The 17,772-nt window shown below is 39.3% G+C and overlaps 1 protein-coding gene across 1 annotated transcript; it reads right to left on the bottom strand.

Moving 5' to 3' along the window:
- Window positions 1–658: 658 nt before the first annotated feature.
- sf3b2 (splicing factor 3b, subunit 2) lies at window positions 659–17,141 on the bottom strand. The gene is made up of 22 exons (XM_084109344.1): window positions 16,979–17,141; window positions 16,517–16,560; window positions 16,371–16,430; window positions 16,101–16,256; window positions 15,261–15,323; window positions 14,799–14,928; window positions 13,109–13,212; window positions 12,510–12,618; window positions 12,158–12,252; window positions 11,726–11,923; window positions 11,306–11,428; window positions 11,149–11,229; window positions 10,091–10,318; window positions 8,929–9,078; window positions 8,028–8,117; window positions 7,773–7,880; window positions 6,681–6,788; window positions 5,581–5,723; window positions 4,765–4,866; window positions 3,904–4,003; window positions 1,601–1,801; window positions 659–879 (listed from the first exon to the last, which is right to left on the bottom strand). The coding sequence occupies exons 1-22, from the start codon at window positions 17,082–17,084 to the stop codon at window positions 808–810; spliced, it is 2,571 nt and encodes an 856-aa protein (XP_083965470.1). The 5' UTR covers window positions 17,085–17,141; the 3' UTR covers window positions 659–807.
- Between the last annotated feature and the right edge of the window lie 631 nt (window positions 17,142–17,772).

The raw sequence follows: 17,772 nt of genomic DNA, 5'->3' as shown, positions 1-17,772 counted from the left end.
TTACGACCATAGTTGGCCAACGATGCTTTCGGGAAACGCACCCCAGATCAACTTGTGATCGTCAACGAGTGGATCTCTGAGCTGAGTGAGTGAGTGGGGGCGGGGCTCATTTGCATATTCATAGAACCACATATACTAAATGAAGCAAGGGTGTCGAGTTACATTCAAGATATTTAAATGTTTTTTCTTGCCTTAAAATATGTAATTTTAGTGATCATAGATGAGTTTAGGATGCAATTATTGAATACTTAATATATTGATTTTTTTCAAATCATTTTCATAGAATAAATAAAAATTATATTCAGAGATCCCAGAACTACAGAACAATAAATACCACAATGTTTGCAGTTGTTCAAGGTTAATGACTAAGGATTTAAAAGAAATCATGTTCAAGTTTACACTCACAAAGATTAATTTCAAGAAAGAAAAAAAAGAAAAAATCAGTCGTTGAAATTTCCATGATACATTTACATTTTAAGAAGAAATTTTCCATCTTACAAAACTGATATTTCCATGTTTTTTAGGACAATAGGAATGCTACATATAAATACACCATATTTCAGATATTAGCAGGTGAAACCATAAACAGACTAGCTTTCATAAGCAGTTAAACCTAAACGAGGTGGATGAAACGTTAAATAAAAACTCTAACAACAGCTTGTCATTGACGGCCATTTTATTTACAAAAACATTGAGCATAAATGAAAATCGTCACTAACTGTAACGTAACGCACAAACATGAGTGCGCTTCTACAGCGCATCAGCAGATAAAAAGAAGCAGAAAGAAGGAGAGCGTCTCCGGCAGGACTAGAACTTGAACTCTTTGTACTTCTTGGCCCCGGAGCGCGTGTCCTGCGGCTGAGCCTTGCGCTTCTTTTGCTGCCAGGAACAGAGGAGAGGAAGGCTTTAGGGAACACGTGTAAACACTAAACATTTACAAACAGGAAAAAGATGGTTCATCAAACATCTCATTTGATCAGATGCGTTTAAAGGGGCTCTCCTAGAACTACTGCATTTTTAATGTGTCCCATTTAGTTCCTCGTTAATATTGCGATTTTGAAATTCGTACAGTTTTATTACATGGCATCCTCAGCAAAACCTTTCAATATCATGCACAGGTTACATTTATAAAAAAAAATTACGAAAATGTGGCATGAAGACAGTCTATTAGGATTGCGATTTGTGTAATTGTGAAAATAATAATTAAATAAATACAATTTATTATTATACATTTTTTGAATTGTAATTTTATTTTTATATTATAAATGTAAATAAACAATTTATAGATAGATAGATATCTATATAAATTAATACATCATGGCAACGTTTTTCCATTTAATTCTAGGCTGATTTTACATTTATATCTTACAAATGAGGAATATCACAGGCAAAATAATACATTTTAATAATATATATACGTTTTATGTATTTCTGTATAGACTGTAATTTAATTAATCTAATGAGAATGACCATGAAATACCCCCAAAAAATCCTAACAGACTTAATTTAATGCAATAATGCAAAATATTTTCCTGTTTCTTTGTTTTTGCAGTGATGTATACGAGTTTGGCTTGTGACCGGCTGCAGTATTTGAGCTCACCTTCTGTTTGGCGGCGTGTTCGGCCACCATGTCGCTGAAGTCCTCCTTCTCCACCTGCGCCTGCTGCTCCCGGACGTGCTCCTCGTACTTCTGCGTCATGGCCATGGGGTCGAGCTCCAGCTCCTCGGGGGCCAGCGCCACTTCCACCGCCTGAGAGTCTCCGCCCAGCGCCGTCACCCCGGCCTTACGGCTCGTCACCGTCTGAGAGAGGCAGACATATCATGTGTCTCATTAACCAAGTTCAGTTTTTTGCTCTTCCCTCAAAACAGCTCTTATAAAACGTAAAGGACTCGAGGAGTTTTGTGGTTGAAAATCTCAAAAAGTAACAAATCCTTCCCTCACGGGTCAATTTGACCCCCATAGGAATGCGAGGAACGCTTCAGTACACATAGAAAAACATAAAAATGCTCAAAATTCAAACTAAAAATGCTAAAACTTTACCAAAAAATAATTTTATTATGTCCACATGTGTATCTGAATGCACACTGAAGACAAACTGACTTTAGGACCCAGTGGAACAGCTCACTTGCTCCATATAGAGATATAAGGACATCTAGACTCATGAAATGTGTTATATTTTTCCACAAGAGGTCGGCAAAGACACCCAATGTAAGGTTTTTGAGCTGACTTAAAAGGGTTATGTGTGAAATAGTGAGTTATTTAGAATTTAAAAGTTGAAAGACTGTGAGGAATGTGCTTAAATTACTAATTATTTATTGATCAAATCTAGTCATTTAAAAATTAAATGTCCCCAAAAAAAAAAACTCCCAAAAAATTGCATTGCAAAATGAAATAAAATAAGCTTTAAAAAAAAAAAAAAAAAAATTAAATCTTATTTTTGGGCATCGCAAGGGAAGGATTTGTTACAAAACGCGAGGGAAGGATGAGGGCTAATCGCACTTGAATGGTCATTGAGAGCACTTTTGGCCACTGAATATTAATTGTCTTTTAAACCGCAACTGATCCAGCCAAGGTCACATCAAAATCTCATTCATTTCACATTCGCAAACAGCTGCACAGATATATCAGCAGTGGCATTAACGCTTTATAGCTGACATTTCCACGGGCAGCTGCCGGCTTCTGCGCGTCACGGCACATCGTTTATATTCTCGCTGTCGTCGAAACGCAAACGAGTCCCATATGGATGGAGTCATTAGCATGTGACGGCTGTGACAGATGCGGCGCAGGTCGTTCTGTTATCAGAGGCCTGGGAAGGTTATCTGCCACACCTGAACCCACCAGACAGAGAGAACTCTGGGATACGAGCGTGTAAAACAACTGAGGCGAAATGATTACCATACAAAATACAAATGTTTGGCTCAGCAAGCACGGGTTCATCTCGTGTCTCTGGGTTTGACATCAATGGGAAGATGATGCAGAACGAGGCAAATGTTTTTTAATGAACAATAGTTTAGGTTTAAATGTATGAGGGAAAGTGTGCATCTTTGGTCCTGCAGCTTTCGTATATCCATCTTTTTTCTACTGCGTTTTAAACTATGGGTGGTTTGGGGAACTTATTGTTGCATTCATGGATTTTAAATGTTTTTTGGCAGATTTTGTGTGGTTTAAATGGAAGTTACCCACATAATTAGCAGAAAGCATCATGGAGCGTAGGGAAAAAGGTGGATGGGAACATGCCAAGAGTTTAAAAACAAACTGATCTGAGAAACTGAAGACTCCTACAGCTGTTTCCATCCAAAACACGGGAATTTGTAATTGGAATATCACAAAACATTCACAAACAAAGCGGCGTTTTCATCTCATGTGTTCAAGAGAAATAAATCATCCCTTCCTGGTAAATTGGCACATAAAATTGGAAGTTGCTGCAATCGTGGAAGAAACTGACTCTTTTCCTCCATCATAACGGAGTTAAACTCTGTCATGTTCTCTTGCGTTCGGATGCTGGTGTTTGGGAACGCAATCATGTGACGCTTCTGGAAGGGATTAAACCAGATCGTTCTGACGACAGACTTTGGTTCAGGCGTTTTTGAATAACTAAATTAACATTTGAGATGTTGTGCGATGTGATTGGTCTGCTGGCTAGTCCAGATATCCAATCACATCCACTGTCGAGGCAAAGTCACAAGTTTGTCGCTGCGCACCGAGGGATTTATTTTGTAAATGTGTCACTTGTAGATTATGCGCATGTCTTAGCAGATAAACTGATCAGGCTCAATTGAGCGCATACGCTTTTTAAATGAAATTAGGCACATCTTAGCGTTTCCATCCAGCAAATTGGCATAAAAATAGGTGTATGGAAACACGGCACGACACACTCATCCATCTCTCACACACAGACGTACCGCAGTCATGTCGTAGATGTGTGTGGACGCCATCATAGCAGCTCCGACAGGCCCAGTCCTCCTTTCCGGCAGCACCGTGAACAGCTGAGGCGTCTCGTTCCTGCACACACACACGTGTTAAATAAGATATAAGTGTCTGATACACCGCTGCTTAAGTGCTCGACGAGACAGTTGTTGCCTCAGAGCGCTCAAAAGTATAAACCACAGTGCACTATATAGTCTCATATTAAAATATTTATAAAGTAAATGTAAGAATAACTTTTATATTGTTAGTAATGTTTCAAGATTAACATTACTGGACTGAAAGCAGCTTAGGTTTTACTTCATTACCCATATCATTTTTAGAAAATCTTGTTAAAATGTAAGTATCAAATATGATCATCAGGCTTTTGAGGAATGTTTATTTGTTCATCTCAAGCATTATTGTATTGCATTATGTTTTAAAACTACAGAGCTTTGACCATAAAACTAAGCACTTAAATATCTCCTTACTAAAACATTATTGGCAGATATTAATATCTATATATACACTGTCAGTATCTGCTATAAAGATCTCATTGATTACATTACAAGAATTTCATCTTACTTTCTGGCCATATAAATATCAGCATCTGCACTAAATTGAATATTCTGCAGTTTGGGCCTATGAATAAAATTTGATGTTTGTTTGATTTTTGAGTATGAGCTCCATATTCTCACTATATGAGCCATAAAAGCCTGATGTATCAAATATGACAACAAAACACATAAGGTCTTAAGGTTCAATAAACTAGATTTTTCAGCCCATTTCATTTGTCAGGCTTTACAGGGTTAAGTTAGTGATTTCCGGGGCTTAAATCTGGTGTTTGCACAGACACTCACCCGTCCATGATCTCTTCGATCTTCTTCTTCCTGAGCTCAATGAGCTCTGGAGTCTCCATGCCGGCAGGAACGGAGGAGAATCCGCCCGGAGTGATCAAGCCACTGTCACAACAACAATAAGAAACGTTAACGACTTCAACACATGACAATAGCCGCGTTTCCATTACAGATTTTCTAAATGTTGACAAAACTATTGCGAAATGACGGTGTTTCCATTAACCGATGTTATGCGTCAAACATTTTTTCCTCTCACGATAAGTCATTCCAAAAATCATGGCAACGGACGTTGGTAGGTTTATGTACATCACAGCCGCCGCACTAGACATTATTATTATTATTAATGGAAGGAGATGTATGTGTGTTATCCAAGCATTAATGATAAGGAAAGACCCTTATACTTGTGAGCGGCTCATATGAGGAGTTTCTGGGTGTTTCTCACTCATATCTGCTTCGAGGTCTTGATTGTGGCATTTATTTGAGGTTTTGAATCCATTATTCCTGTAATTCTTCTGTCTTATATTAATTTAATAAAGAACTGTCTCGTATTCTGTCCAAACACACCGCGTCATCTACGTCAGCTGACCTGTAAATGCCCAAAAACTGTTTCCAATGCAGTTTTGCGAAATATTTTATTTTCGAATTGCCTGAAAAACCTCCTCATGCGAGCGTAAAAACTTTTTTGTGATAAATGGGAGTTTTTGTGAAATTGAAGCGTTTCCATTGGGCGCATTTTCAATTTGGGCAATTTGAAGGGTAATGGAAGCGTGGCTAGTGACGCAGAGACGGAGAGTTTGAATGGCTGAGATGAATCGGCACCTGTCTGCAGGTGTGAAGAAACCCGTTTCATCCGGTTTGTCCTCGTCGCTCTCCTCCTCCTCTTCCTCCTCAGATGATTCTTCATCGGACGGCTCCAGTTCGCCCCACGTGGTTCGGTCGATTTCCTCCTCCTCGGCTTTGGCCTGTCACCATTTCAGAAGGAAGTCACATTTATTTATACAGCGCTTTATACGGTTTCAAAGCAGCTTCACATTAATAAAACAGGAAAATAACAGTGTTAATGTTGTACAGTTCATTAATTATGAAACTATTTAAACTGTAATACTTCAGTTTTATATCAGTGTTTCAGATCAGTGTTGCAAAATTTTAACTCTCAGCTGAACCAAAATATTTACTTGAAGTCCCCCTGAGATTTGAAGTTAATATTTCAATAATTTAACGTGAACATTTCTCGTGATTCTCAGATGTTGGTTAATGCCCACGTCACATGCAGGCAAACATAAAATATTTAATCTTTTATAGTAAGGGTTTTATTTAGTTTTTATATTCATTTTAATTTGACATTTTTATGATTTAACTATTTTTTCATCTCATGAACAGGGTTAGGGAAACGCTGTTCTTTACTTCAATTACATTTTATGAAAACTTGCACCTAAATTATTTTCTGTATTAACAGTTTTATAAAACCAATAAGTCATTTTGCTTTAAGAGATTCAGCTCAGTTTATTTCTAAAGCACATTTAATAACAGCAACAAGGCTGACAAATCTGCTGTGAAATACAAAATAATAAACCCATAAGATAACAGGAAACAGAAGAACATAAGATATTACAATGTATTAAAAGCCAAAGAAAAGAGATTGTTTTAAGACTAGATCTGAATGCAGATGAAGTGGAATCAGCCCTAATGTAGTTTGGAAAGCTTCTCCATAAAGTGGGACCGGCCTCAGAGAAAGCTCTTTTACTCCGACACTTTAAGCCAGTTCTTGGCATGAGTAAGTTGATCTTCAGATCTCAGGTTTCACAACTTTTAGGATGTGGTTTATCATGAACACAGTTGTTCTCCTGAGCTTAAATGTGACTATATTCACAACATTTTGCACTTTGCTTAAATGTGCAGCTAAAAGTGAGTGTCCTCACCTGGAAGTCTATGGAGTTGGTCCCGAACACATCTCCGTACAGCGGTTTCCCCGTCTCATCCACGGGAGGTTTTCCCCACCCGCCGGCGTGATACCCGAACGAACAGCTCTGAAACACACACACCTCGGTATGAACATCTCAGCTTTACATCAACATTATGACAGCCATGACATTTAGATTGTGGAAGGGTTTTTCATGAATGTAAATCAGATCCTCTAATGGAGAAGGATGCGCATTTGTTAAGTTACAAGCATTACTTTATATCCAATTACTGACTAAATCAAATGGAAAATCTCTTCCTTCCTCATAAGAGCTTCCTCTAATCAAACATGACGGCTCAGAGTTTTGCATGTCACTGCGGGAAGTGTTTACATCATTTTAAATTAATTGTGAAAAATAACAATTGTATGTTGGAGTCCCACATGTTGAGTTAATTAACTTCCCAACTTAATTGATGTATGAACTTAAATATTTAATAGAGCTCACACTCACCAACAGTATCGATCCTGCCAAAGAAATACTTTCAAATTGACCTAAAAATCCCGTTGGAAATTTCCCATATATAGTTCATACCATAGTTGCTTACATTTTTAATATTTAAAAAAGCAAGCACATTTTTATAATATTTCTTTTAATACACTGCACAGAATAAAAAAAGTCTCTGCTTAGATTTAAATAGGCTGGATCATTACTGCAGAGATTATGATGTTTCTTATGTTATATGTTAGGCAACAGCTCTTCTAATCCTAACTCTGTGTTTTTAATTACAAACAAAAACTAACAAACAAGCTCAGATGAGAAAGTAACAAAAGTAACATTACTTTTCAAAAAAAGTAACTAATGCAATATTGTAATGCATTACTTTTAAAAAGCATTACAATACTCAATTAAAAAGGTCAATTAAAACCCTACAAGTCAATTACACTACCATTTAAAAGAGAGAGAGAGAAAAAATGGAAAAGCATCTAATACGGTCCATTAAAAAGTGACAAATAGTTCATTTTACAAGGTTTAAGGCATGTATAGGAAAGAGCTACTTATAAAAGCAACATTCCTCAACACCGTTTTCCCCAGTGTGTGTGTGTCTCTGACCTCAGGGATGGGGGCGTTGAGGCCGGGGATCTTCAGGTTGGGGTAGGAGGGTGGAGGACCGTATCTCTGCATGGCGATCAGCCACGGCGGAGGAACTTTATGAGAGTTCTGCCGAGACAAACACATGTGAAAAGCTCAGCTAAGATTAGACAGCAGAAATGACATGAGCGTCGAGGTGCATGAGGAGCTCTCCTGCAATTTCACACACAACAGCAACACTTGCTGTGCACAAGCAGCTGATAAAGCAGCACTCACAGGTCCTGTGGGCATCCCGAGAGCAACCCTCAGCTCATCCGACAGATCGCCCGGCTTCTTCTCCTTCAGACGCGTCTCAAACTCTTTTCCCTGAATATCAACAACAAAAAGGGTTTCTTTCTTAGAAAGTGCCATCATAACAAATAAAGTGACATAATAGGGGCTTTCGCAGTAGGAACGAGCCACCAGGGTGGTTCCCAGAGAACTAATGGTTCCCATAGGACCGTTTTCCTGTTGCATTCGCACCGCCAGTAGGAACTGTGAAGTGACGCAAGCGGCGCTTGTTATAGTGACTTATTTTGACGGCGCTGAGAACGCCAGAGACTGAGCAAACAAACAGCACTCACATCCTCCGTGTTCATTAGTTTACGATCTGTCAAACAGTCCTGTCTAATACATTATTAGATAGAACAATTATACATAGAAAGTAGACAGTGTGTGAAAAGTTATTAGCGTATGCCGTGTGGTTGATGTTCAGTGATGTTAGCGGAGCAGGAATACATAATCATGATTCTATTGGTCCCTCAAAGTCGCGTTGGATTTTCTCCTCAGCGTAAAGGTCAAGAGGCTCATCTATCACTGTTTCAATGTTCGTAGAGATAGTTTGTGGAGTAAATATATAGGCTATAATCTGTTTACACAGCCTTTTTAAAAATGGCGGGTGCTGATGTTTCGCGTGCGTTCGGCCAATCAGCGAACACTAACGTCACTGGTAGTTCCTATAGTGCTGGTTTAGACCGACTCTGAAGTAGGAGATAAATTAGTTCCTCCTAAAGGAGTTTCTAGAACTAAAATCGTTCCTAGCTCCTGCGGTGCGAACGCGCCAAAACCCGGGAACTTCCGCCAGTTCTAGGAGCTATGAAGAGGTTCCTCCTATAATGAGCAGGTAACGCCAGCGCACCTCATAGTACAGGTCTCCGTGAATCGTGAGCTTGGGTTTGATCTGCCATTTGAAGAAGGCGTCGTGCAGCTTCTGGTAGTCGATGTCGATCTTCCCCATCTTGGGCCGAACTTTCTCTCTCATTTTGGTCTTCATGGTTTTGGCGTCTTCCTACAGGGACACAGAGACGTCAGCTGACAGCAGCGGGAAACACATCAACACTGAACATTAATGTTTAAAATAACCAGCTTCACAATCGTATAAACGTCAGTCAAGCGCGGTCTCGGGTGGAAACTTCACAAGATGATGCCAGATGAAGCAAACAAATGATCACACATCAGTGTCACTCCTGACGGCCTCATGAGCTCATCTGACACATTTCAAGACAGGAACGAAACCCTGAGGTGCTCTTCACCATGATCTGCTCAATGCTGTTCAACTGCAGAGCTCATGTCTGACAAAAACTAACACAAAGCACTGAACTATATTTAACATTCTGGTTTTATGACCTTGCTCTAAAACACAATATGAATAAAACATCATTATTATTATTATAGGAAGAATTCATATTACCACAATAAAAAGCAAAAATGCGGCACAATAACAGCCAAGAGGAACATATTCAATACATTTTTATACAGCTATGTACATTAAAAGCACTTCATATTTAAATAAAGTTTTATATATTACCATTCAAAAGTTTGGGGTTGGTAATTTTTTTGTTTTTGTAAGAAGTCTCTTCTGCTGACTAAGGCTGCATTTATTCGATCAAATATACAGTGAAAATAGTAATATTGTGAAATAATTCAAAATAACTGTTTTCTGTGTGAATATATAGTAAACTAATTTATTCCTGTGATTAAAGCTGAATTCTCAGCATCATTACTCCAGTCTTCAGAGTCACATGACCCTTCAGAAATCACTGATATGATGATTTGATGCTCAAGAAACATTTGTCATCATCAGTGTTGAAAACAGTTGTGATGCTTCATAGGACACATTTTTTCATGATTCTTTGATGAATAGCAAGTTCAAAAGAACAGCGCCTATTTAAAACAGAAGTCTTTTATAACATTAGAAATGTCTTTAGTCACTTCATAAACATAAAGTGTCCTCGCTGAACAAAGGCATTATATATAATTTTTAAAAGAAATCGATGGTATAGTATGGCAGTGTGCGGTACCTTCTCCTGCAGGGCCTCTCTCATCTCCTGGATGCCGGTTCTCCTGATGAACTCGGGCAGCTCAAACGGAGGCTTCTCTATGCCCCTCTTCCCCTGCAGGTACTTCCTCTTGAAGCACCAGTGACGCGGCACCGGCACCGTGTTCCTGGTGGCCTTCAGGTGAACCAGCAGCTTGGGCTCCTGCGCCGTCACATCGTGCATCTCCACCACGTCAGGGCGGACCACAAGCTGGCAGAGACACACGTGAGGAAGGGGGACAGACAGGGCTCGACATTAACTCACGTCAAATGTGTGTGTATTTCAGCAGTTGTGTGTAACAGTCACTCCTACCAGCCACTTTGGCAGATTGAATTTTATATAATATCAATTTTTCAATTGTAGTCTTTTAAAAAGGCATCTGAAATAATAAACTAAGTGCAATGTAGTGTGAAATATTGATTTTTTGATACATAGATACTGAAATATCTGAACCTCTCCCGCAGGATACACAATACCAGCTGCGCTTTCTTTCGGTCTCATCTCTCCAACAGCGAGTTACACACAAACCCGCGACCCTTTACTCACTCGTTTCATTTGCTCTGGATGAATATTGATGTTACAGGGCTTGAATTTTGCCGTGGGACTGCACATATTGTGCATGATTTTGCTCACACCCAAAGTGTGTGCACTAGAGACAAGTATATTGGCTATATAAAACAGTACAGTGGGTCTGTGTGGTCTTAAAATGACAGCAGCCTAATATACCGGCCACCAAATGAGATAATATTAAAAACCTCTATATGGCAGTTTTCCCCATGGTATCGATGTCAGACCACAAGCCATCATGGCTAGTGAGCAAAAAAGTGAACGTCAAACCCTGGTGACAATAATATTTGATTTGCTATTAGTACTAAATACAGCAACAATTCCCATGTTGAAATGACTGGATCATGTTATTTGAGTGCCAAGTGAACAATAAAATGCACAGTTATGACATTTCCAGTATTCTACAAGTCTTTTTAACATGCATTTTGATCTAAACACTGAACTCTTAGGTGGTTTTAATATACTCAAGAAACCTGTTTGAGCTCCGCCACGGTCAGCCTGTTCATTCTCCTCAGTTTCTTTTTGGACAGCTTAGGCAAGTCCTTCTTGAGGTCCTGTCAAACAGGAAGTGGAGGGGTTAGATGGGAACATCATCAGGAGACCATAAGAGCTGGGTGAATTTCAACTCACATCGTCGCTGTCATCACTGTCCTTCTTCTCCAGCTCGAATCCCTTCTTCTTAAAGGAAAGGATTTCTGGCTTTTCGGGCTTCTCCGGCTCTTTTTCCTTTTCCTTTTTCACATCATCTGTCAGCTGTGATAGAAAACCATTCAGTGACAAATCCATCAAAATATAATATTTCAGGACGGGTCATGAACTGTCAATCAAAGATCTAAATACAACACCAAAAAAAGCTTCACTCTTCATACTTTCTCATTTCAAACAATGTTTTGCAGCAGTTCTGTTCAAGAAATGTTATTTTTGGACTTTGTAGGAAATGTTGAGCTTTGAAAGTTACAGTAAGCACAGTTTCTTATCTCAAAATACCAAGTAAATTTAGCATTAGCCATCCTGTAATGAAGCATCTGGAGTTCCTGTTAAGCTCCTGACCTTGAACGCCTCAAAGATCCTCTTGAAGAAGATGAAGTTGGGGTCGTAGATGGCGGGCTCCTCCGTCACGTACTCGATCTCCACCTCGGCCTCTTTCTCACGGCTCTCCTCTTTCTTCCTCTCCTCCTCCTGCTCCTTCTCTTGCTCCCGCTTCTTCTTCTTGTTCTTCTTCTTCCTGTTCCTGCGCTTGCGGTTTTTCTGCAAGCGAGTGAGCGAGAAGGAATCGAGTAAAAGTGTTCAGAAGAAACACAGCAGTCAACATTTGAAGTGGATCAAAAAAGTTCCTCAAAGTGGTCCTGAGACAAGAACAGGTATTGTTCAAAATTCATGTATAACTTTGATGAAAGGATTTGATCCTCTTCAAATGTTGACTCCTGTAGTTAGATCAATGAGAGACTTGCAAATGCTGACAAAACAGGCGAGGAGACCTACGTCTTTTTTAGAAAGACCGCTTTCATCGTCGTCATCTGAATTTCCACGGGCGGAGGAACTGTTCAAGTCCATCTCATCGTCATCATCTTCCTCCTCTAAAGACAAAAAAGAGCCAGAGAAATCATTTCACAAGCATTCCTATATTGTTTATAAGTAAACCAGCATTGACTTAATCGCAAAGATTGGTTTTATCACTTCACACGCCCCCGCTTTCACATTCAAGTCTCAAAGTAAATTCAGTGTTTCTCCCACTGGTAATTAGACTTGATGTGCTCAAGTGCTCTCATCTCTTAAACACGATCATTAGTGACATTGAGGCTGCGTTTGATGATAATGAGTTCCTCATAGTGACCTATAGGGGCGACGCTGAGCTGCTCCTGCCTCATCTCCTTCAGCTGCAGGATCTTCTCCAGAGCCTGAGGGATCTTCGGCCCGATGCCAACATCTTCACCCTGCCACGCCTGAACACACAAATCAAACAAGTCAAGATCAGTAAAGAGATATATATATATATATATATATATATATATATATATATATATATATATATATATATATATATATATATATATATATATATATATATATATTTTTTTTTTTTTTAATTAACAGTTAAATCTTTTCAGGCATAATCTTACTAAATAAGTCCTTAAGTGAAATAACTTCATAAAAGATCATTCTACTTATATTTTATTGGACTGTCCTGGGTTTAATGCGTTTAACAGAGGGGAATCTTACAAAACATGCATAGAGTTGAGTCTTCTCCTTTAAGAAAAAAAGCATGAGTCAAATTGGTATGACCTATACGACATTGGTGAATACCACTTCATCAGATCTAGTTTTAAGTATGATTAAAAGTCTGTTTGAAATGTATAGTTTATTATTCTTGCACGTGTTCCACTCCTCTTGCTCAAGATCAGTAAAGAGATTCATAAGTAAAGGCTCTCGCACCTCTCTGGCGTCCTCTCCTGGAGGGGGCGGGACTTTCTGCCGTTGATTGGCAGACTGGAGCATCATAGACACACCTGGAGGAGCCGGGCCACCTTGAGTCCCAACTACAGGAGCAAATCAATGATTAGAGTAAAAATCCCCCTGATCCATATCAGATTTACAGGCGTTTCAATCTCATCGGTTTGTCTTAAAGAGATCCTTCACCCCAAAAATTAAAATTCTGTCATTACTTACTCACCCTCAAGTTTTCTGTTGAACATTAAGGATGACATTTTGAAAAATGTTGGCCACTAAACAGCTGCTGGTCCCCATTGACTGAATTGAGGTCAACGGGGACTAGAAAGTGTTGCTACCCACATTCTTCAAATTTCTTTTGTGTTCAGCGCATGAACGAACTTCATGCAGGTTTGGGACAACTTGAGGGCGAGTAAATGATGACAGAATTGTAATTTTCAGGTGAACGGTCCCTTTAGACACCACAGATGAACAGGGTGAACATGCAACTAATAGACATCATCATACTTTCCCAGTTGATTGATTAAAAATTGCAAACATTTTTTGCATTACAAGTTTTCTGAAACATTCAGTTTAAATAGGCTAATGAGGCAATATCTAATTAAATATGCATTCATTTACAGAAATCTGAATATTGATAAAGCCGGATTTAAAATTTGTGTTTCATTTTGTTGACAAAATGAAAATCTGAATGTGAAAACCAGAGGGGATTTCAGATGTCACTTTTAATCACTCGATAAATCAGAAAATATTGTCAGAAATGTTATATAAATCAGTCAAATTATATAAGAACAAACCCCTCTGCAAAAACCTTCAAAATATAGATATTAATATGTAAATGTAAATATGTAATGTGTAAAGCTGCTGAAGTGGAGATTTCTGATAGCCTAGAAATCTAGATGCACCCTAGCGGCAGCAAAATGTATTTTGCAGCCAGGGCAGTCTAGCAACTCTCCGTTGACTTTCGAGCTGCAAAAACCTAAATTGGATCAGGCCAATCACGTCGTGTATAGAGTAGACGGGGCGGGCTTAACATAATGACGACAGAGTTGCGACGGTTCCCTGCTACTTGAAAACAAAGAAGAGCTGCTGCTGCTGGCAAACATCTTTCGAATCGGCTTTGTCCGTGACTATGGAGGACTTGGAGTTAAGTTTTTCTTTGAGAAAAGAGCAATGAACGGCACTTAAGTCATTATTAAAAAAGGAACATGTGTTCGTAGTTCTGCCGGCCAGATATGGCAAAAGTTGAATCTATCAACTAACGTTAGCTCCGCTGTTGGGAAAACGCTCTGGTTGGTTGAAGCGCTGTCCTATTGCGTGCAGAGGGAATATGAAAGACAGACGTTTATCCCGCCCCTCGGATTGAGCCGTGTCTATGGTGAGTTGCCAGGCTAGATTTCTGACTGATTGTAACTGAAATCTACAGATGCAAATAGATAAAGTGCAATAAACTAAACACTTAAGTGTATTTTGGATGCTTTCTTTCCACTAGTCTGAAAGACGTAATGGACGAAAAATAGATCAGATTTACCTGAATCTACCAAAATTTGGATGAAAAATGTTTTGCCTATTATATATCCTTATTAAAATTCAAACACATCCAGTCAGCATGATGTGATATTAGGTTGACATGATTTGATGTTTGAGCATGTTAGAAAGCATCATGGTGAATGACCTCTGAGAGGGGGGATGGGGGGCAGGAGGTTGGGTCGGGGTCCCAGTTCAGGTCCTCTGGGGCCCGGTGGCGCCCCCTGCTGGACTTTAGCAAGTTCCTGCTGTCTCTCGTGTTCCAGAAGCACAGCAGCCTGAGACACACACACACACACACACAGTATTAGTACACACACAGATCATATTAAATCACACTGAGTGAAAAGAATACACACAAAAAAAAAAAACACCAAACAAAAAGAGAGAACATGATAGGCGAAAGATTATTAAACTTTAATGGTTCACAATCTACATCGCAATTTTGCAATTTTATTTACAAATATCTTTGCAATTTTGATCAACCAAACCCAAATGTTTTTGAACGGTAGAGTGCATATCAAATTATTCACATTCATATAGCTGTTAAATGTGTGGGTTATATGACATTCTTTTGAAGACAGCATCACAGTAATAAGCGAACATTCACCCGTTTCTGCTGCTCGAGAAGCTCCTGTTCCTTCATCTGCTCGTCCATCCCCCGAGAATCACCCTAAACACACACACACATGGTTATACACTGCAGTCATCATGTGACCCCTTTATTTCACTGTATTCTGAAAGGGATAGTTCACCCAAAAATACAATTTGTCATTAATTACTCGCCCTCATGTCGTTCCACACCCGTAAGACCTTCGTTCATTACTAGTTTATTAAGCACCCCTTTAAAAGGTGTGTATGTATTTGTTTACTGTTAGTTGTAACAAGTGTTTTGTGTACTTCACTGTGTATGATGATAATGAAAAACAGAGAGCATTTTATGGATAAGACTTTAATGCGCACTTCTTATACTGTGTTTATTCAGCTGCTCTTACAGTGAATCTCTGGAGTAAAACTAACGCTTCATGTACAATAAACTTCATAAAACTCATCAGTACATTTTTGGTCATCATTCGGACACGGTCCCCTACAGCAGGCTTGTATTAATAGTGGATAAAAGCAAATGACAAATAAGTTATAACCGTAATTAAACTAAACTATACCTATCCTACCTCCATGCAGCATATATTCTCTGACTCTGTGGGCATTATTGACTCGAAATGAACACGATACTGAGAGTTTCTGTTCTGATATTATCACTCTGGTCTCGCAAGTCTCTGCTCAATTTTATGCCTAAAGTACATCAAGCATTAATAGGAAAGTTTGCCAGCAGTTATCAAGTATAAACAGTAGTGTAACTTGACAGTAAAGTCATCCATCATCTACCACACAACTGCAGCTTGCCTCACAGTAAAAGGTTTCACACAGAGTTAGCATGCGCGGCTCTCACCTGCGCGGCTCTGTCGTCGTGTGGCATCATGCCGGGCGGCTCCATGCCCATGTGGATCGGTGGAGGGCCGGCCATCATATTCATGGCCTGCATCATGTTCATGCCCGGCGGAAGGGGCATTGAGGGCATCGGGGGCATGGGCGGCAGACCTGGCATCTGACACACACACACAGCACAACCTTTAACACTTATAGTCTCAGGCATGTCATGTCTAGTCCTAATTAGACCAAAAACACATTAATAAACAGAATAAAAGACACATTGCAGTACCGTAGTCATGACCTTGTCATCTCCTCCTGCTATGTTCGGCTTGTTTAAGATCATCCCAGACTGCAGACGAAATAAAAGTTACACTCAGGCAAAGAAATAAGAGTTATGATCAGATTTGCAGTTTTAAACAAAACTGAATAGCTTACCTGTGCAAACGACTTGAGCCTGTCTATGAGCTCCTCTCTGGGACCTGAAGAACAGAAAACCATACATGAAGACGGCAAACAACACTGGACTGAATTAAACATGGCTTACATTAGTTTAATGGACTATGTGCTGATTTGTAACTGCAGTGAGTTTGTGTTTGAAAACTGTTGCATTTAAATACGATCACAGTAACCGTTTACGCAGATACATTCACACTACGACTTAACTTAGTTGTTTAACGACATTCACATGTGTTTTAACTAACTTACCAGAATAAACGCAAATACAGCTATCAATTAGACTTATTTACATGAACTGCACACGTTAGCGCGAAGTTTCGAGCACTAAAGGCCCGCAGGGTATCAACAGGGAAATAACAGGCTAACAGGCTAGCTAAGCTAACGGAGGAAACCTGAGCTAAACTCCGTCACAGCGCTCTTATCAAAACGTTTTATTCTCACCCATGTTAGGAGCACCAAACTCGGCCAGTTTGGCCTGCAGCTCGCCGTGGCTCCATGTGTTAAAATCTATGTTTGATTCAGCGCCTGGCGGCCCGTCGCTAGCCATGATGAAGCTCTACGGCACAAACGCGTTCAAGCGCGAGGGATCACGGGAACGCGACGCACTGCATTATGGGATTTGTTGTTCCTTTTCTCGCAGTTTAAAAATGACGCGTTTGCGTTTAATACTTCATAGTAATTCATTTAACGCTTATTTTATTTCAAACGAACTTAACTGTATGGTTTTCGTTACATTTAACTATAATAACGCAACAAACATGATGAGCATTGAAATGAATAAGATGAATACAGGTGAAATATTTGGCGTCTCGTCTGGGCAAATGTTTATACAGTATATAGGATGCGTTTACCATGTTCTGCCTCAAGGTGGTGGTCTTTCTGACATCTGAAAAAAAGAAAAGAAAATCTGAAATGAAACAATACTTTCCTGCTGTTTAATAGTCTACCAGCCTTTGATATACGCAAAATCATATCGAAATGCAAATGTATATTTAAACAATTCCAACAATGGTGTCAGGACTGTGGTCTTACAGTTTATTCAGATTATTATGATTTTTTTTTTTTTTTTTTTTTTTTTACGAGCTATTGTATTTATATTAAAATTTTCTTGTGGTTATTTTCTCCTATTTATCGAACGGAAGCGTTTTAGTTTTGTCGCGTCGCGGTGAACGCTTAAACGCACTCTTTGATTGGTCGACGTGATGCTACGTCAGGACCCCATCGCGTCGCGTTCC

The sequence above is a fragment of the Abramis brama genome (genome assembly GCF_963993115.1).
Source record: "Abramis brama genome assembly, chromosome: 3".
Classification (NCBI taxonomy): domain Eukaryota; kingdom Metazoa; phylum Chordata; class Actinopteri; order Cypriniformes; family Leuciscidae; genus Abramis; species Abramis brama.
This window is presented reverse-complemented; position numbering and strand designations above follow the sequence as displayed.